The sequence below is a fragment of the Euleptes europaea genome, chromosome 13 (assembly GCF_029931775.1).
Source record: "Euleptes europaea isolate rEulEur1 chromosome 13, rEulEur1.hap1, whole genome shotgun sequence".
In the NCBI taxonomy this organism is placed as follows: domain Eukaryota; kingdom Metazoa; phylum Chordata; class Lepidosauria; order Squamata; family Sphaerodactylidae; genus Euleptes; species Euleptes europaea.
The window spans coordinates 44,676,494-44,697,235 of record NC_079324.1 but is presented as its reverse complement, the minus strand read 5'-3'; the positions used below and the strand labels follow the sequence as shown (position 1 = coordinate 44,697,235).

The 20,742-nt window shown below is 47.4% G+C and overlaps 1 protein-coding gene across 1 annotated transcript in view; it reads right to left on the bottom strand.

Moving 5' to 3' along the window:
• Positions 1-2,967: 2,967 nt before the first annotated feature.
• EMID1 (EMI domain containing 1) overlaps positions 2,968-20,742 on the bottom strand; it is a 76,255-nt gene continuing 58,480 nt past the window's right edge. Inside the window, exons 13-17 of the mRNA XM_056859871.1 lie at positions 19,558-19,620; positions 16,686-16,730; positions 15,263-15,307; positions 5,155-5,245; positions 2,968-3,107 (exon numbers count right to left, since the gene is read on the bottom strand). Of these exons, the coding sequence (XP_056715849.1) occupies positions 2,968-3,107; positions 5,155-5,245; positions 15,263-15,307; positions 16,686-16,730; positions 19,558-19,620 (384 nt within the window). The remainder of the gene's footprint in view (positions 3,108-5,154; positions 5,246-15,262; positions 15,308-16,685; positions 16,731-19,557; positions 19,621-20,742) is intronic.

The window sequence follows — 20,742 nt, the reverse complement described above, 5'->3', positions numbered from 1 at the left end:
ATGAACTGAAATGAAACACACTCACAAAAAGGGTCATCCTGGCTCAGTTTAGAGGCAAGAAGCTCTGCTTTCTCTTCGATGAAAACACACACCACTTCTCAAGACTAGTGTTTTGAGATGTTTTATTGACCTTGATAGAACTGGTACCCACATCTGCTGAAATCCCAAAGTGTGTATGATACAAAAGTAGTTCCCTCCACACTCTCCAGAGTGCCTGCAAAGGACATTTGCTGATCCGCTGTGCAAAGGTCTCAAGGGGCAGACTGATAGTCATCTTCTGCATGTGTGGCATCCCCTTCCCCATCTGACAATTGGCAAATTCCTGAAATTCTTCGCTAAAAACAATTTTTTAGCCCTCAGCATTTGGGAAGAGGGATCTCCATCTCCAAAAGGATCCCTGTTTCTGTGCCCTCTATGATTACTACCCCCTACCTTAGGGTCTCGCATGTCCCGCCCCTTACTTATCTAGCATACTTCCTGAGCCTCACTGTGGATAAGCAGGAGATGAGCATGCCTGCAACAGTCCGCAGACTGAGGTCAGGGTCTAGAACCAATGTAGACAGATCGGGGAGACATGGATTTAGATCCCTGCACGGTTATGAAACCACCGGGAAATCATTTCCCCCCATTTCCCAGGGTTGTTATTTGTTACCCTCAGCTCCTCAAAGGGTAGGGACACAAATATTATTTTTACAAAAGGAATGAAGCCAGTACCCAAACTCTAAGTTAGACTATCTGGCAGCAAACCACTCTGCATGCAAATGAAACATTGCTTTGGGGTAGAGCATTGGAAGGCACCAGCATGCTAGCCAGGGCCTCTGCAGCACCAAGACAAAAGAGAAAGTTCATGTCACTGGGAATCGCAACACTGGTGAATGAGTAGGGTTGCCAACCACCAGGTACTGTGCAGGAATTGCTGGAATTACTGAGATATAACGGACAACACACAAGTGTGACAAAGTGTATCAAAGTGTATCAAGTGTACAAATTAACATAACAAACACACAATATAATACAAAACTCTTTCAAAGTCCAAGGTACAAAATACTAGTTTAAGAGCCAAGCATCAAGGAATTCTTCATATTCAACATTTCAACTGTTCCCACCGGGATTCTGTTACTTGCAGTATCCCAGTGGGAACAGTTGAAATGTTGAATTTGTCTGTACAATCTGTGTATTGACAATGTTGTATCCTGTATTGGAACCTTAATTTGAAAGACCATACACAGCTTGATCTCCTATCAGTTTGAGAGACTGTATTTAAATTGGATAACCTTATGTGCATATAAGAGAAACTTGAATTAAATGGAACTGATGAAGAATACAGAAACGATCATCTTCCTAGCAACTTCTATATGAAGAATTCCTTGATGCTTGGCTCTTAAACTAGCATTTTATACCTTGGACTTTGAAAGAGTTTTGTATTATATTGTGTTTGTTATATGTTAATTTGTACACTTGATACACTTTGATACACTTTGTCACACTTGTGTGTTGTCCTTTATATCTCAGTAATTCCTGCACTTTTCTTCCTTACCTGTGGTATCAGTGCAGTGGTGTTTATTTTGGTTACTTAACCACCAGGTACTAGATGGAGATCTCCTGCTATTACAGCTGATCTCCAGTCGATAGAGATCAGCTCACCTGGAGAAAATGGCTGCTTTGGCCATTGGACACCCCACACCCCGCCCTCTTCAGGCTCCATCCCAAAAACCTCCTGCCGGTTACGAAGAGGGACCTGGCAACCCTATAAATGAGGGTGTTTCCAGATAATAGGGAAAGAAATAAATTTTTCCGTTGGTGCTAAAGTGAATACCAAAGTAGTCTGACCTTATTCTCAAACAATGGATTTTGTGTGTGTGTACGCGCACTCCTGTAAAATCATGCTACAAGTGGTTGTGGGGATCTCACTGGTCTGTCTTTTTCTTGTGTTTCTTTCATGTTGATTTTTGAACAGAGTAGGTATGCACTGGAAGTGCACAGAAACCATATATTTTTTTAAAAAGTGGAGACAAATAAGTTCACAGTGCTAGGCAGGGTGAGCCTGCCTTGCGGACGTCTGCTGGTTTCATCCTTCCCCCAAATTTAGAAGCGAAAAGTGCCAGTGTCTGCTGGAGTGCTTCAGCAGGGAATGCTCAACCTCCTAAACCGAGGAAGGGAAATGAAAAACGGGGGCGTGGTTAAAACAGCATGGGTGTGTGTTGCTGATCACATCACTTACATCACAGGTACTAACCAATAGGTACCTATGACACTCAGTCTGCAAGGCACTCCAACCATATAGAAATACTCACAAGAGTAAGGCATGGGGTGGAGAATCTTTTTCTTTCCAGTGAGAAAGTATTGTGATTGGAGTGGCAGACATGTAGATGGTCTCACTGGATTCCCACAAGAACTGAATAACAACTGGGCATTCTTTGCATACTGAAACAATCGTCTGGAAAGGCCTGGAGGTTCTTTCCCCCATACCCTTCCCTGGCTAGGCTATGGGGGAAGAGGAGCAACTAGGTAGGAGGAGCCAACGACGAGTGTGAGGCTGCAGCATAGATCAGCAGTTCCAGCTTAGAGAAGAACTTGCAGCCCAACCTCCACTCACAGAGGGGCAGGAGAGTATCAGCGTCTAGGGAAGGGGAAAAACACATACCTGCAAAATAGCACCAAGGGACGGAGAGCTCCCCCCTGCAGGACAATCAGGCAATAACAAAAGGTGCACACAGGCTCGGTTCTGGCAACAGCACAACAAATTGGTTACAGACCTCTTGCACAAAAGGAACAGACCAAATAAATATGAAGCAGGGTTGTAAGCAAGCAAGTATTCTCCTAGGTGCCGTGATCACGCACCCCTTCTGCTACTTCTCCTCGTGGACGGTCAAAAGCGGGCAGAGGGTTGGAGGCCACCCCAAAGGAGACCGCTGCGTTCGCAAATGTGCTTCCCTTCTGCACTCCGCCGGCAGACTTAGTCGCTCTTCATTTCTTCTTGTCCTCTTTCCTCTGGGCGTGCTGGCGTGAGATCACCCTGTAGGCTGCCAGATTCTCATCACGCTTCCCCCGGTAGTAGCTGGGGGTGCTAGTGGAGGCAGGACCGATGCCGGATCCCAGTTCTGGTTCTATCAGTGTGTGGAGGAGGGAAAAGCAGAGTCAGATCCAGACTTCCTTCCACTTACCATGGACTTTGGCAACCCAAGAATCTGAACTTTCATTTGTTTTGTGTTTGTTTTTAAGAAAGGCAAGGTTCTTGTCCTTAGGTAAGGACGGCATTGTATAGGCCTAGGGAAATGTCCGGTGAAATTTCAGAAGACTGAGAGGGATGAGCAGGACTTTTCATTGGTCAACTTAAGGACTGCGAGGAGCCCCTTATGCTGGAAGTCACTTTGCTCCAATATCCCATGTCTTTCAAAAGCAGATTATACTGTGGGAAATAAATAACCGTGATTCATTTGGATAATCTATTTAGACTGCAAAATTTGGATTGCGGGGCAGCCGTGTGGCGCATATGTTACACCACAGACATGGTCAAGGGAAAGAGAACAGTGGGAAAGGAGTGACCAAGGTTATAGAATGAATCTCATCTTTGGACCAAGGTAAACATCCACAAAGGCGTCTCCTTTCCCCCCCAGGCTTAATAGTTATGGGCTGGGGGCAGAGTGCCAAAGTGAATTAAGGTCCCGGGGGAGAAGTGTTTAACTCTTTCCTCCTGCCCATTTTCCTGTTCTCAATTGTACCCCAGAACGGCTGTTTGCCAAGCAAATACCTTGACATTGGAAAGACTTGAGGGAGGGATAACAACGCAGAGGAGAGGGTTAGCCCTGCCTCCCAAACAAAGGACTCTATTTCAATTTGGGACATCCTACCATGGCGCAGAGTGGTAAGTTGCAGTACTGCAGTCCAAGCTCTGCTCATGACCTCAGTTCAATCCCGACAGAAGTCGGTTTCAGGTAGCCGGCTCAAGGTTGACTCAGCCTTCCATCCTTCCGAGGTCAGTAAAATGAGGACCCAGCTTGCTGGGGGTAAAGGGAAGATGACTGGGGAAGGCAGTGGCAAACCACCTCGTAAACAAAGTCTGCCTAGTAAACGTTGGGATGTGACATCTCTCCATGGGTCAGGAATGACCCGGTGCTTGCCTTTACCTTTTTTACAGCTGACAACAGCAAGTGAGCCGCTCATCAATGTCCTGCTCTCCCAGCTAGTTTGGTGCTTAGAGGATATTTAGTCCCTACTGTTTAAGGAAACTGAATGGAACCTCCATGAACATCGGAAGTATACCTCTAAACATCAGATGGTGGGGGCAAACAGCAGGGGAAGCAAACATCTTTAGGCCCAGCTTGTGAGCTTCCTGTAGGCATCTGGGTAGCTGCTGTTGAAACCGGCATGCTTCGTAAAATGGACCTTGGTCTTATCCAGCAATGGATTCTGTTTGTTCTTACCCAGAGGTTACCTCAGTGTAGACAGAAGCCAGACACCCCCAACTTCTGCCCCAGGTACTTGCTAGCATTGCTCCCTAGAATGCTGAGTTATGCACCCCCCTCTACACTCATCCCATAGAGGTAGATCATTGTTGACCCACCGATCCCCTGGTGGGCCAGAAGAGCATTTCCCCTGCCCATTCAGGCTGGCTTAACAATTGTGCCACTGAGCACATACAGAGTTGGGCACGTGCACACATGCTTTGGAATAGCACCCCCCCCCCCCGTGCTCTTAGGTTAAAGCTGCCCCACACCATTTTACAAATTAAACACCACCATTCTGCAAAAATATGGATACCCTTCTGCAAAAGTGGAGCATCTACTATGCTGGCTTCCCTTTGAATTCATGCTGGGGTGACAGAGAAGTTTTTCCCTGAGTTTTGTAGCTGGAGGATGTGCCCTTCCCCACTTAGCCGCCCCATGGGTGGCCACGGAACCAGAAGGGGCCAAACAAGCACTGCCATGCTGGAATTAAAAACAACAACACATGACTTGTCTCTTTGGGGCTTTGAACACACAGGAAAAAGGGGGCCTTGCATGCAAAAGTTTTGGGGGAAAGGAGAACACCCAGGCTGCAGTGGGAATTTTTGGGCCATGGGCTCTCAATCCAGCAGCTCGTGTGGTGAATGCATCATGCTGAAGAAGAACAGAAGGAGAGGTAGGAGAGGTGAAGCCTCTTGTTTTTTGTTACCTGGCCAGATGATAGCTTCCAGCAAGGTGACCCTCCTAGCCAGGAGCTCCAGCTGGGCCTGCTGCTCTAGGAAGCTTTGTAAGCTAATGGCCTAGTGGAGATTGAGAAGAGCAGAGTGCGAATTCATTCACCCTCAATATGGGAAAAGAAAGATGGGGGAGAGGAGTGGGGGAGTCTGTTGCTGAGAGCAGATTCAGAACACCAGGGCTCTTGAGAGGGGATGGTGGGGAGGGAGATGCTGCTGAGTTTGGAGGGAGAAAAAAGGGAAATGTCGCCCAATTCTCCAGGCCAGTCCCCTTCTCTGGAGGAGAGCGGTACCTGAGCAGTAATTGGCTTCTCCATGCCAGACTGCTGTGAAATCCAGGAAGACAGGAGTTCCAAAGCTCTTGCAGTTCAAGTCCTAGCCTCACCTGCAGTTCAAGTCCTAGCCTCACCTACATTACCCTATCAAAAAGCATTCAGAAACAACTGCTCCAAAATTGTAAGACCTTCACTGGCTCCCAGCTGGTATCCAGGCCCTAATTCACAGTGCTATTTTTCACCTTTAAAGAGAGATCCATTTTTAAAGATGGTGTGAGTGTAACATACATGCCATAAAGTGATTGGCTGGCTCACCACATTGCCTAAGAGAGCCACATTGGAAGCTGTTGCTACTCCAAGGAACACAGCATGCAAAAGCCTCAGGTACATGCATGGATGCTTGTGTACACACTAGGAAATGCTGAACTGTTTCTCTTTTTCTGGCTGTGCAAGACTCTCCACAGTCATCTATTTCCCCCCAAGGTACCTGAGGGTACCTGAGCTCCTTCATCTGCTCACCTTTCCTGAACAGGCTCTCTCTAGCTCAGCCATTGCGGCTATCCAAATGCCACCAACTTGACAAAAGCTCAGAGTAGCTTGGTGGCACCTCTTAGGAATTATTTTCTTAAAGGATACATTGATCAAAGTAGAAATGCAACTCCTGATAGTGCTTGTGCATGTAAATATGCATGTACTCTGGTCAACTACATACCAGGATGAAGCCTATCTTGTTTCAGATGTCTTACAGGCCAGCTAAAAACCCTTGGCACATTGGATCAACGTGCCCAGTTAAAGAAGGTCAAAACTCTGGGTAATGACTGAATTCTAACAGAAACTGACTGGACGTTTGGCGGTGGGCTTCAGAATTGCCATTCGTTTTATCAGCTGCTGCTCTCGCGCTTTCTATGGCAGACTTTATGGGGAGGGGCTGTAGCTCAGTGGCAGAGCATCTGCTTGGCATGCAGAAGGTCCCAGGTTCAATCCCAGGCATCTCCAGTTAAAGGGACTAGGCAGGTAGGTGATGTGAAAGACCTCTGCCTGAGACCCTGGAGAGCTGCTGCCAGTCTGAGTAGACAATACTGACTTTGATGGACCAAGGGTCTGATTCAGTATAAGGCAGCTTCAAATGTTCATGTGCAGACATGAACAGCTGAGGAAGTGTATGGGAAGCTCCTCCTGCTGTTTCCTGCAGGCTTATCTGTTGACCCATTTGGATCAGGCCTCAGGCTTGGTTCTGGGACCAAAACAGCATTGATTGCTTCGGGGGTCGGGGGATTAACTCCATTATTGTTCCTTCATGATTTGACTGCAGCTATCAACACCGTGGACCATTCAGTCTTACTGAAGGAAGGGGTGGGGAGGTGGGCTGTCAGGGAATTTGGGGACTTGAATCAGAAAACTCATGCGCTGAGGCTGGCCCCTCGCTTAGATAGTGCTGCATGTGTTCAGGCTTCAAATGCCTCTGCAGACACACAAGGCGAGCAGAGCTGCTATGGACAGGAGTCTGGCCATCTGCCCTTGCCCGGTCAACAAAGACTTCCGACAGCTGCCCTTCAGGATCTAGGCATGCTCCTGGCCTCAGATGCTTACAGAGACTAGGACACACATTCCTGTCTGGAGTGGGGTACAGCATCCTTGACCTAAACCTATCCTAGACACCTATCCTAGGAATACTCTGTAGGATAAACACTGGGATGAGTTCGCCAGTGCCAGAGGGTGGCATTTGCCAGGTGCAGCTGCCTTGCAAGCTCTGCCATCCTCGCTGTGCATGGAGCAGCCCAAGAATCTAAGCAGAAGCACAAGAGAATCCTTGGCATGCCCTGGTTCTTCCTGGTGAAGGGAATTCACCGACGCTGCCATGCCAGAAACCCCCCCCCCCAATCCTGGCGGTGGCACTGTTATCCATCCTTCTGGATTCCCACTTGTAACAAATGCCACTCAAGGCTCCTTGGATGGGTGGAATAAAAATGAAATAATGGAAGGAATATTGCCATCACTGGGTCCTGAATGGCCCCAATAAAATTATTCTGCTGTTAAAATCATTGGGTGTATGTTATCCAGTGTTATTGGCATTTAAAGTATGATTTCTCTGTTAAAGAGTGTGAGCAACAGTTATCTGCTCCTGCCACCCAAGGGCATCTTGTAAACACAGGTGCCACCAGGAACAGGCAGACCACACTGTCTTCAGGGGACGGAGCTGGTCCAGGAGACCTTTCCCGTCCTGGCAAAAATTGGAGTCAGCAGTCCTGTGCCCCAACACTGTCACCAACACGCCAGTGTCTGATCAGACTGGTGCCCAGCAAAACATTGTGGGAGAAAGTCTGGTTCTGGAAGAGGTCTGCACCCATAAGCTTCACCAAGGCAGATGGATCGGATGTTGTCAGGACCTAGGCTTATGTAGCTGGACTATGTGGCAGTGCTGCTGTTGCTCACACCCTCGCTCTCCATGCGTAACCATGCAATCACACTGCTCATCTTGTGACCCGCCAATCCAAACACAAGACTGCCTGCAACAGAATCTCAGCACTCACCCTGTTTTTTTGCAACCTGCTAAGGCCCGCAAAACGGGCTGTCAAGCACGTGGCAAGCCAATACTTGTAGGTTGTGTTCGGCATGGTTTTTTTTTGTTTTTTTTTGCCAGCCACAGGGTGCCCCCCTTTTCCCTAAGCCTCCAGGCCAGGGGATTCTGTCCTTCTGTCTGTCTCTACTCACCATGGAGCCCAATCATTGTTTCCAAGATTAAAACCCTCTCAGCTAAAATCTTCAAAGCCTCTCGAAGCTGGTGTAACCCCTCCCCCTGCGGACGAAAGAGACAGACACAGCCATGAAGGGAACGCACAAGGGTGGGTGTGCGGGGTGGGGGGGGAGGAGGCTGGGGAAAGAAGGGGGGTTGAAGCCTTGCCTTTCCCCTCCCATCCTTACTCGTTGAGCCATTTAAGCCCTCCCCCAGGGGAGTGTGCAAAGGGTTGCCAATGCAAATATTAAGACGGGCAGGGAGCGCAACCAGTCCTTGCAAGGGAGTGCATCAAGGTGCTGGAGTTATCATCAATTATCATGCACATACAATCCACTGGGAGGGAGAAGCATTCAGCTGGTGCAGCTCGTAGGGAGTTTGTGTCATGGGGAAGGAGAGGGTGTAACAGGGACCGCTGAAAAAGCATGCACACCCACATTGCCTTTCCCTGCCGCACTTATTGTTCTGCCTAACGGAATCTTTCCTACGGAAGACAGCCTGCCCCTTAGGAGGTTCGGGGAGCTTCCTGAAGAAGAAGAAGAGTTGGTTTTTCTATGCCGACTTTCTCTACCACTTAAGGGAGACTCAAACCGGCTTACAATCCCCTTCCCTTCCCCTCCCCACAACAGACACCCTGTGAGGTTGGTGGGGCTGAGACAGCTCTAAGAGAGCTGTGACTAGCCCAAGGTCACCCAGTGGGCTTCGTGTGTAGGAGTGGGGAAACAAATCCAGTTCACCAGGTTAGCCTCCACCGCTCATGTGGAGGAGTGGGGAATCAAACCCGGTTCTCCAGATCAGAGTCCACGGCTCCAAGCCACCGCTCTTAACCACTACACCAGGCTGGCTCCCTGAGACACAAAGAATTATTCCTGACCTGTCCGACCCCACAGGCAGTTGCATTCCACTATCTAGGAACGCAACCCAGAGAGAACAGACTGGACTTTTACCCACAACTTATGCATGTTCCTCTGGAAGTCAGCCCAGCCGAGTCCAATAGCACTTACTGCTAAGCAGACGTGCAGTGATTTGCAGCCAGAATATAAGCCACCTTGCAGGCTGCAGCAGGCCCCAATGCCTCCCACCTATTTTGCCTTCTTCCCCATCCTGGCTGTAGCAAGAGGGACGAGTTCTGCAGGTTACGATCCCGCCATGAGCTTTCCTCACAACATGATGGAGACCTCACTAGCCAGGGCAAGTCCGAAGGGTCAGGTCAGGCCAGTATCTCAGGCACAGGCAGACATCAAGGCAGGAAGAACACTCATGGAGCAGGCTACAGATAGTGCTAATGAAGCTCAGAGTATACCTCTCATCAAAATCACTATACCTACCACACTGGAGCAGGGGCTGGTAAACTTTGTAGACTTGGGATGCACCTTTAACCCCAACATTTGCAACATGGGGCCATTTATTTTTCCTTTAATGTAGTGTTTCTTTTTCTTTCTCTGCTTTCCCCAAGATATATGAAGTATATCTTGGGGAAAGCAGCAGACATGCTAGCTTGGTAACCCTGAGAATTGTAGCTCGGTGTATTTACAGGGGAGGTAGAAATTTCAAGGGAATGGCAAGCATTTGTTAAGGCAAATCCCACTTGTGAGTCCTGACTCAGTAAAAGAGCAGTGCTCTAGAACCCATAGCTATGCCATTGGTGAAACCACTGTAATACCACAGGGAGGACGGTATCCCTCAACGTCTTCCCTTCTCTTCCCCACAATGCAAAAAAGAAAAGAAAAAGAAAGGAGAATATAAACTATTAATGCTTCTCTTGCCTCCTTTCCTTTGTGCAATTCTCTGGATAATGTTCATCCAGAATGTCTCTTTGTGACATTCAGTGGATTAATCTACCACTTTATCTGCTGAAGCTCCAGTCTGGGTAGTGTTAGCTAGCTTAGTGAAATGTCAACAGATAAAGGAACTCCTGCAAACAGAGGGTTAACCCACTCCTAAAGCTGCAGCAAACCAACAAAGAGGCTCTCTGCTGCTTTTTGGGTCCATTTGATGTAAAAATAACTTTTAAAAAAGTACTTCACTGATGAGCACCACTGCAACACATTATCTGACTGCTACAAGTGCTCATTTTGGTTTGGCAAGGCACACCAAGGAGCACATAAAGCGGGTGGGAAAGGACAGAGGAAAATCTAGCCACTGAGGCCTAGATTAAGAATCAGCAACCAATGGCCTTTGGGCCAAATCCAGACTTGGGAAGGATGCTACCTGACCCACTATTTGCCAATCCAAAGAAGAAGAATTGGTTTTTATACCCCAATTTTCTCTACCTTTAATGAGTCTCAAACCGGCTTACAATCACCTTCCCTATCCTCACAACAAACACCTTGTGAGGTAGGTGGGGCTGAGAGAGTTTGGAGAGAACTGTGACTAGCCCAAGGTCACCCAGCAGGCTTCATGTGCAGGAGTGGGGAAGCCAACCCGGTCCACCTGATTAGAGTCCGCCGCTCATGTGGAGGAGTGGGGAATCGAACCCGGATCGCCAGATCAGAGCCCACTGGTCTTAACCACTACACCATGCTGGCTGTCGAGGAGAAGAGTATCGAGGGATTGGTGGCACAGACTACACATGACCCAGACTGGTGGCTAGAAAAAGATGACAGGAAGTTGTTATTCACAACCCCTTTTCCCTATAAATTGCTAGGCTGATGTGGATGGATAAGAATGGGAGATTGCATACATGCGGTTAGTAGCAGGCTACAGTGCTAGAGGCAGTGGTGTGGGCATGGGAGTGTATGGATGGTGAGAGAGACAGAATAACCAGTTCCCCATTGAGGTATTGCTCACCCTCTTCTACAGACATGTCCAGGAAGAGGACAGGATGGCAAAGCTGGCACCCCTCACTTCCACCAGGACACAAAAAATGTCCTTGCAAACTACAACTCTGTGACACAGGACAGTGAGTGACCCTCCGGACAGAAAGCAGATGGGTGGGGTTTTCAAGGCAAGCAACATTCAAAGGCGGTTTGCCATTGCCTACCTCTGCATAGAGACCCTGGACTTCCTTGGCGGTCTCCCATTCAAATACTAATCAGGGCTCTCTGCTGAGCTTTCGAGATTTAGCCTGGGGTGTCCAGGTCAGGGCATGCTGATACAGTAAATGAGTTAATCACTTGAACCTCACAGGCTGAATCTGTAGTGTCCTTTATGCTGTATGTAAATCACATTGGGACTGCTTTTTGTCAGTAGTTCCTGCATGGCTGAGGTTAATTTAAACAACACAACCAAGGGGGAAGGGGAGGGGGCTGACCACAGAGGTCTTCTCTACTAAATCAGAACATACATCCTCTCTCAACACAGTGCTGGTTACATGGTCCCTGCTATGTGGATGGGTTATTATCTTACCCGTATCTAATTATCTAACTCAGTTCACAAAGGGTTTTTTTAACGTTGCAAAAATGACTACAAGTACAGCTGATGGCATAGTTAAAGACCAATAGGCACCCTTCCTGGCCAGATTTTTTCCCCATGTGTGCTGAATCACCCTTGCTGAATTGGTTTCAGGGCTCACTCCTGCCCTTGCTACAGCTGAGAAGTTAAAAATGTGCATCTGTTTGCAGAATACTGCAGCTGGTACAATCTTAGTCCTAGTTTGCATTGAGATGGTAAACCTACATCTGCGCTGTGCCATTCCAGGTTGCAGGCAGAGGTCACCTGATTTAATGTCTCTCTACAGAAATAATTATCTGCATAAAGAAAGCTAGATGTCATGGAGAACGGATCTAGCATCTTATGTGATATGCTTGTTTTTGGATATGTAGAGAACTTAATTTTTTTTACTGCAGCATTCCTGTCAGAAAGCTCCCACTTACATTCTAGCCTGGATATAAGGTGATCACCTAAGTGAGAGTTAGTCTTTAGGATGTTGTGCCTGGTATAGGGTTGCCAACCTCCAGGTACTAGCTGGGGATCTCCTGCTATTACAACTGATCTCCAGCCAATAAAGATCAGTTCCCCTGGAGAAAATGGCCGCTTTGGCACTTGGACTCTATGGCATTGAAGTCCCTCCCCAAACCTTTCCCCAGACTCCGCCCCAAAAACCTCCTGCCGGTGGCAAAGAGGAACCTGGCAACCCTAGCCTGGCATCACCTAAGAGCCATTCTCCTGCGATTTGCACCTTGTGACGGATGCTGTTATCAAAGGATAAATTGCAGAAGAGGGCCTTACAAATAGAAAAAATATATATTCTGATTTTCTGTTTGCATTTACATGAAATGTGAAGAGCACTTTAAGTATTATGTACCTAAATGCACAATGCAATGACAGGGCCCAGAATCTGTCCTTCTCCTAGAGGGAAAGACACGATGCAGAAGCATTAGGTGCTAGCATACCAATCCCGAATACCAAATCCCCCCTGGTATGGGGATGCAAGGAGGAAAAAGGAGAGCGGGGAGTAAGGAAGCAAGAGAAAGAGACAGACAAGTAGAAAAAGATAATCCTAGGACAAGGCTACCCAACTGCATCTCCCCACCTCTAGGGATACTCAGTGTCCCCTCCTTTAACGTCCCTCTAAGGACACTGCAACTGAAGCTTGTCTTTTGCCTTTTTGTCTGCTGTCTCTCTAGCCTGGAGCATACAGCATTACTGGGATAGCCCTCGGCTTTACCTTCTTTCTGGGGGCAACCAGGGCTGCTAGCACATCATCCTCCAAAGATGGACCCATGCCTTTAAGAGCATGAGGAACCATTGCTCATCCCTCTCAATGGCTTTAAGACTCATGTGGCAGAGAGATATGTGACTCACCACTAACAAGGGCTGCAGCATCTGTCCTCTCTCCAAAGCCTCTTTGCCATCCTTTTCACCCTCCCCAACCTACTATTCCCTTGCTGCTGTCAATTATACTCCTTAAGGCTGTGTTCTTGTTTCCTGTCTTCACTGGCAGTAGCGTAAGGTCAGGTCAATCTATGAAGACAGGTCCACCTAGCTCTTGGCCAGACCTGTTACCTGAGATCCATTTCACTGGAGGCTGAACCTGAGGCCTTCTGGTAAAAAGCATGGGCTCTTCCCAGTTCGTAGTCCTGGATCAGCGGATCAAAATTTGCATGGAAGTGGAGGGGGAACGACATTCAGTGCATGGGGTTATCCGGTCATGGCAGGAGCGGCTCAGAAGAACCAGAGCTGAAAAAAGCAGCTGGAGCATTGATACATGGGCTGAGATCCATAACCTGCATTTGTTGTTCTGATGGGATCAGAAAGGGGGTGGTGGTGTTTACAGAGCATAAACATTCCTTGAAAGGTCCTCACCATTGGTGAATTCCTTCTCCAGACAAACTTCATCATTGGTAAGACTCCCACTTTTTCACAAGAGGAGCTCTGTGGTTTCAACAGTTGCACCATAGGAAACTATTTCCACGTGAGTTTTTCCAAGCATGGAAAGCAGAGCTGTTGAGTTTCTGCCTATAATGCAACTGTTGAAGGCACAGAACCTCTCTGGTAGTGGAGAGGGTTCAAAGTCCTTGTAACAGGGAGTTTCTCCAAAGGAATGTCCATGTCGCATGCAGAATCAGCTCCACTGAACGGGCAATCTCTAGAAATATGCTTGGGGCAGCAATGTTTTAAGGGTACCGATGAAGCAAGATGGTGTACCTCACAAACTCTGGCAGAATATACTGGGGACAGGGCTACCAACTGCTTAGAAACGAACAGTCTGGTGTGCTCCTTTAACAGCAGCTTGATCAACAAAAATCAGCAGGTGATACTTCTTCTTTCCATGGAAATAAGCATAATGATTTGTTAATTTCTGCACATCAAGCTGCCCTTAAGGCACCACTACAGGAGCTGGCTGAAAAGTCAGCAGCTCCATCTGGGATATAACTCATGGATCACATACGAGTGTACCCATACCCTTCTGTTTCTCTTCTTTGGAAAATGTTCTTTCACTCTGACAGCCAGTGTCGAAGCTGCATCTGCCAGCACCAAAAGGGCTGCGTGTATTTTATCACCACATAATAAATATGTGGAAATAATTACTGGGCGTGACATGTAGCATGCAGCATTCTTCTCCCCACCCACGCCGCCACTTTTTAAAAGTCAAGTTCCTAGCCCTTACGACTGTGAAGATATGCTTGACAGTGTGTTGACGGCTGGCGCCATGTCAGAAGTGGGGTGGAACATCTTGTATTGCCCTTTGTCCTCCCTCTGGCTTGCAACATCAGAATAAACTGTGTGTGTGTGTGTGTGTTAAGTGCCGTCAAATCGCTTCCGACTAATGGCGACCCTATGAGTCAATGTCCTCCAAAATGTCCTATCTTTGACAGCCTTGCTCAGATCTTGCAAATTGAGGGCCATGGCTTCCTTTATTGAGTCAACCCATCTCTTGTTAGGTTTTCCTCTTTTCCTGCTGCCCTCAACTTTTCCTGTCTTTTCCAGTGACTCTTGTCTTCTCATAATGTGACCAAAATACGATAGCCTCCGTTTAGTCATTTTAGCTTCTAGGGTCAGTTCAGAATAAACTATGGGAAGCCAGCAAATACGTGCAAGGGTACTTAACTGGTGTGATCTAGATATTTAATTCAAGTTAGCCTTTCTTGTAACAGCATCTGGATGCAAAATAGTGATTATGTGTGTATGTACAGATGCAGAATCACACATCTCTAAGCAATAAGCCACCACAGCATCAGGCGGAAGTGGATTTTTGGCTCACGAAAGCTCATGCCAGAATAGACATGTTAGTATTTATGATGCCACAAGAGTCCTTGATTTATGTATGTGGCACAATACAAACATGACTACCTCTCTGAAACAGCAGCAGGGAAACTTCAAAATAAAGGGAAAGGCCCCCTATTTATAGGGTTGCCAACCTCCAGGTAATAGCTGGAGATCTCCTGCTATTACAACTGATTTCCAGCCGATAGAGATCAGTTCTCCTGGAGAAAATGGCCGCTTTGGCAATTGGACCCTATGGCATTGGAGTCCCTCCCCTCCCCAAACCCCGTCCTCCTCAGGCTCCACCCCCAAAATCTCCAGGTATTTCCCAACCCAGAGCTGGCAACCCTACCTATTTACTGAGTGAAAATAGCTAAGAAATGGGGAAGTGGTGAAAAAGCAAGGATGCTACTCTCCAGAACTTACCCAGGCGCCTTTCTCGCCTGGTTCACCTTTTGGGCCTGGTTCACCCTGAAACAGAATGGAAGATGGCATTAAAGGAAACAAGGGAAAAAACAGATGACTTTGCATATGTACAAGCATACCTCGGAGATATGGTGGGTTCGGTTCCAGACCACTGCAATAAGGTGAATATTGTAATAAAGCGAGTCACTCGGAATTTTTGGTTTCCCAGTGCATATAAAAGTTATGTTTACACTATACTGCAGACTATTAAGTGTGAAATAGCATTATGTCTTAAAAACAATGGATTGTAATATAAAGAAAAAGTTTGAAATATTGCGAGAATTACCAAAATGTGACCCAGAAACGAAGTGAGAACATGCTGTTGAAATAATGGCGCTGGTAGACTTGCTCGAAAATGCAGTATCAGCCGTGCGCAATAAAGCGAAGCACAATAAGATGAGGTGCCTGTATAAAGCGCAACAAACAAGGCAAAGGCAGCCCCTACCATGTGTTGACACAACATGAGCCACGGTCAGACCAACAACAGAGATAGACTAAGCTACCAGCGGGGCTATCAAAATATCAGGGGCGCCCAAATGAACTGCGTTCAGGTCTTGGAGAGGGAGATGCTGCCTGCGTTTCTAAACAGGGTCTGCACAGATCCAGCTTAGCTGCCATTCAGCTGGAAGATATGGCCTGCATTCCAGGGGCACAATCTAGATCTTGTGATCCCCGCTGGCTGCCCACAGCCATAAAAGGGAAAGAGGGGCATTACCAGAAAATGAGGAAATGGTATCCTGGCCTACTCTTGGTCATTTGATGTTCCACCCGTGCTCAGTTAACACAGGCACGTGGGTGAGATCTGAGGTGTCAAGGGTGGAAGACAGGCACATGATGTCCCACGGGGCACAGGAAGTTTTTTGTGAAAGCCAAAATGAAATGAGAATTTCAATTCAGCTCGTACAGGAGAATTTCCAGAAAAGGTGCCCCTTGTTAATTAGTAGCAGGGACTTGCCACTAAGTGACCAAATGTCTTTTGCCGTCCATGACATCGTATTTCTCCTCCCTGCACCCCACTTACACAAACACATGAAGCTGCCTTCTACTGAATCAGACCCTTGGTCCATCAAAGTCAGTCTTGTTTACTCAGACTGGCAGCGGCTCTCCGGGGTCTCAGGCTGAGGTCTTTCACATCACCTATTTGCCTAGTCCTTTTTAATTGGAGATGCCAGGGATTGAACCTGGGACCGTCTGCATGCCAAGCAGAGACTTTACCACTGAGCCACAGCCCCTCTACATGGCTCTCCAGGGTCTCAGGCTGAGGTCTTTCACATCACCTACTTGCCTAGTCCCTTTAACTGGAGATTCTGGGGACTGAACCTGGGACCTTCTGCATGCCAAGCAGATGCTCTACCACTGAGCCACAGCCACTCCAACTACTTACCCGTTCTCCGTCCAGGCCTCTGTGGCCAGGATATCCTGGTGGTCCCTGGCAAAGAGAAAACATGTCAGTCTGATTGTGTCCCGCCTTGGTCTTCCACAACACCACCACACACACACCCCAAAAAAATTGTGCCCCACCTCGGGAACAAAGTCTGGTGGAGTTTCCCAGAACTGATTCTAGTCCCTTGAGCCACACATATTAGGCAAGAGTGGCCGGTCTCCTACAAGGGGGCCATGCGCAGACGCACACACAACGTGCACACTTCCATGGACCAGCCCTCCCTTTCCAGTTCTGTATTTGCCTGTTCCTGCCTGCCCTCTGCAGTGCTATGGGTGCAAGAAGGGGCCAGGGCTGCCTGTTCTCCACCTCTCCTGCTCACGGCCCCTGCTTCCCTGTTGCCCCTGCAGCTGGTGAAGGTGGAGGATCTGGACCTAGGGTTGCCAGCTCCCTCTTCACCACCAGCGGGAGGTTTTTAGGACAGAGCCTGAGGAGGGCGGGGAGGGACTTCAATGCCATAGAGTCCAATTGCCAAAGCAGCCGTATTCTCCAGGTGAACTGATCTCTATCAGCCGGAGATCAGTTGTAATGGCAGGAGATCTCCAGCTAGTACCTGGAGGTTGGCAACCCTATCTGGAACCCAAGTGCTACTACCTCTTTGGCTTCCACCTCCACAGCGTGCTGGTGGCCGGGGCCTTTGGGCACTTCTGCACAGAGGCCACAAGCTTCGGGGAGCCCTTCCCAGGCCTCACCCCCCACTTGCTGATGCTGCCTTTCTGGTTCAAAGTGCTCTTCTTCCAGGACTACATCATGAGTGGGGGTGAGTGCCTGGTCAGCCCAGGAGGGTGGATTGTGCTGTCCCTGGTGCTACAAGCTATCTGTGTGTGTTTGTGTGTGTGCTGTCAAGTCACAGCTGACTTATGGCAACCCCACAGGGTTTTCAAGGCAAGAGAGTTCAGAGGGGGTTTGCTATTGGCTACCTCTGCTTGGGCTGAGGGAGTTCTGAGACAACTGTGACTGGCCCAAGAGGTTTTAATGGTAAATTGTGAAGAGCTGTGCTGGTCTATGACTGTTTTTAATAAAGATTGATTGATTGATTGATGACTGGCCCAGGGCTTCATGTGGAGGAGGCTTCATGTGGAGGAGTGGGGAATCAAACCCGGTTCTCCAGATTAGAATCCGCCACTCTTAACCACTACACCACGCTGGCTCCCACGGGTTATCTGGGTGCCTGTCAGTTCCTGCCTGTTACCACAGTCATGGTTCATGGTTCTAGACTATGGTGAATGAAGGCATGCCAATTTTTTTTCAACCAGCCTTTGCTGCAGTCCATTAATCACTGGAATAGCGCTGTATAAATGACAAAGAAACAGCACAAGCTCTTAACTTAGAAAAGTACAATGCTATATTCTAAGACAAATAGTATACGATCAACACACATCACATGAAAAACAAAACTGTACCATAGGCATACGAAAATAGGGTAAACAAATTCTTTGAGGTGTTATGACTGAGACGTGAACCTGCGGGTCACTTATAATGCAGCATTGACTGTCTTATACTGATCACCATTGGCTGATGAAGCCCCCCAGCGAAACGTGAACAATAATCTAGAGACCAATAATCTCATCTCCTGCACCATGGCTACGTGTTCAAAAAATATATATGTTTACAGCTATTATCTTGCTATTTTGTTTGAATGACTGGCGGTTCCTGCTCCAAACGACTTCTTCTATAGCGCATGATCACTGCTTCCAGTTATTCAACTTGCCTTCAGTTCTTCTACTGCGCATGACCAACTTCCAGCTATTCAACTTTTTCAGCTTCTCTACTGCGCATGACCAACTGAGGTCTGCCGCCGATTCCCTCATAAGGGGCAAGTCATCTTCTTCGCTTACCAACGTTGGGAATGAACATTTTCGTTACTCCCTACTCACGGTGCTGGAATTTGTACATTTAGATGTTTAATAAGAATTCGTTTACCCTATTTTCGTATGCCTATGGTACAGTTTTGTTTTTCATGTGATGTGTATTGATTGTATACTATTTGTCTTAGAATATAGCATTGTACTTTTCTAAGTTAAGAGCTTGTGCTGTTTCTTTGTATTGACATCCATTAATCACTAGCATAACTGCAACTAATAGCCCATGAGAACTTTTATCTGCTCACTGAGAAAAAGTTTTACCTTCTGATTTCCAGCATACCAAGATGCTGTTAATGGCTTAAGAGCAGGCCAGGCTATGTTTTTTTCTGGTTAACTAGTGGGAAGAAGAGGATGGCTGGACTACTGCAGCACTAGAGATTTGTAAAACAATAAAGAGAATGGGCAACCTTGCTAACACTACCTAGTTACCCCAGGCTAGTAGGAATTACTTCTAGACCATCAGATGAGGAAACGTCTGTATGTTGGAGACACTTTCTTTCGATGGATCATAGGGGACCAATAAGTGTTTGTACATGGGCTAATAACTTGCTCTGTATCATATTGCAATAACATTTTATAAATTTTTCCTAATAAATGTCTTGAGTCTCCAGTGATTAATTGTTCGAAAATCGTCTTCTTTCTTAATTGGCCACCTTCTTTGGCTATTTGTTCTCTCAGTTTTGATGATATAACAATTTGATATAATAATATGATATATTGGTATAATATTTAATTGATATAATATTGATATAACATTATTGATGTAATAATGTGATGATATAATAACCACAGAATATTCCTTCCTTCATCTTTGACTATTTGCCAGGGTTTTCGGTTTCCAAGATTGTCCATCATATTCTCATAAGTTCTTTGGAAAACTTCTATTAAAGATTTCCCCAGATATTATGCCAACCACTCACCCACGTAGCCAGATGCGAGAGGATACTCACTCTCTCTCCTTTGTCCCCAGGGATACCGGCTGTCCCGTCAGCACCTGGCTTTCCAGGGATTCCCTGCATGAAATCACAACTCAACTCCATTATCAAACAAGATGCATCCCACCACATGCCCTCTCCAACCAGGCAGTTGCCATCTACTTTACTGACCCTGCTCTTGTCTCCCTCAGAGTTTCCTGAGACAAAGGTTCACTTGCTTCAGCCCTGAGCCTGTTATAGGGTTGCCAACAATAGTCGGCAACTCTCCCCCCCCCCCGGGAAGACCTAGGGGGTAGAAACCTGCACAGTTGTGCCTTTGTGTGATGCCATTTGTGTGTGATGCCACTCCCCGCCCCAGGATGCGGTGATGGCTGCCAGCTTGGAGGTCTTTAAGAGGGGAGTGGACATATTCATGGAGAGGGGTATTCATGGCTATTAGAATGGATACTAGTCATGCTGCATACCTATTCTCTCTAGTATCAGAAGAGCATGCTTATTATTTTAGGTGCTGTGGAACACAGGCAGGATGGTGCTGCTGCAGTCGTCTTGTTTGGGGGCTTCCTAGAGGCCACTGTGTGAACAGACTGCTGGACTTGATGGGCCTTGGTCTGATCCAGCAGGGCCTTTCTTATGTTCTTATGTTCATTTCTGCTGAAAACTGACATTGATGTCATTATGTTGGGGGGGGAGAAGTGATCTAGGATTTGCCTAAAAGTCAATTGTTAAGCCCTAGAGTTTTGGGCGAATCCTACAGCTGTGCACCTGAAGTCATGATGTCACTTCTGGTTTTTGCCAGAAGTGATGTCACACTCCTGTGATGCTGGCGCACACACCGTTTTTCTCCCGCTACCCTTGGAAGTGCCAGCAAGGAATGGGGGTTAAGCAGGCGTAGGTCTCTGTTGCCCATTCCCAGATCTGCAATAGTGGACTTCTCTCAAACAGAGGGGTCTATGTCTGTGTTTAATACATAAAACTGTGCCCCTTTTGCCAGGACTGGCATCAGGGGACAGCACAATCGGGCAAGTGTCAGGGCCCCAAGAGGCCCTACCAATAAGACTCTAGTGCCAATCTCTAAGCAAAGGGTGGGGAAGAAGCACAACTCCTGCCGGTTCTCGCTAGGAACCCCTCCTAACTAGAAAGGGGAGATTGTCCCAGAGAGCCCTGCCACATTGTAGAGGCTCCCAGGGGGCCTGCAGCTGA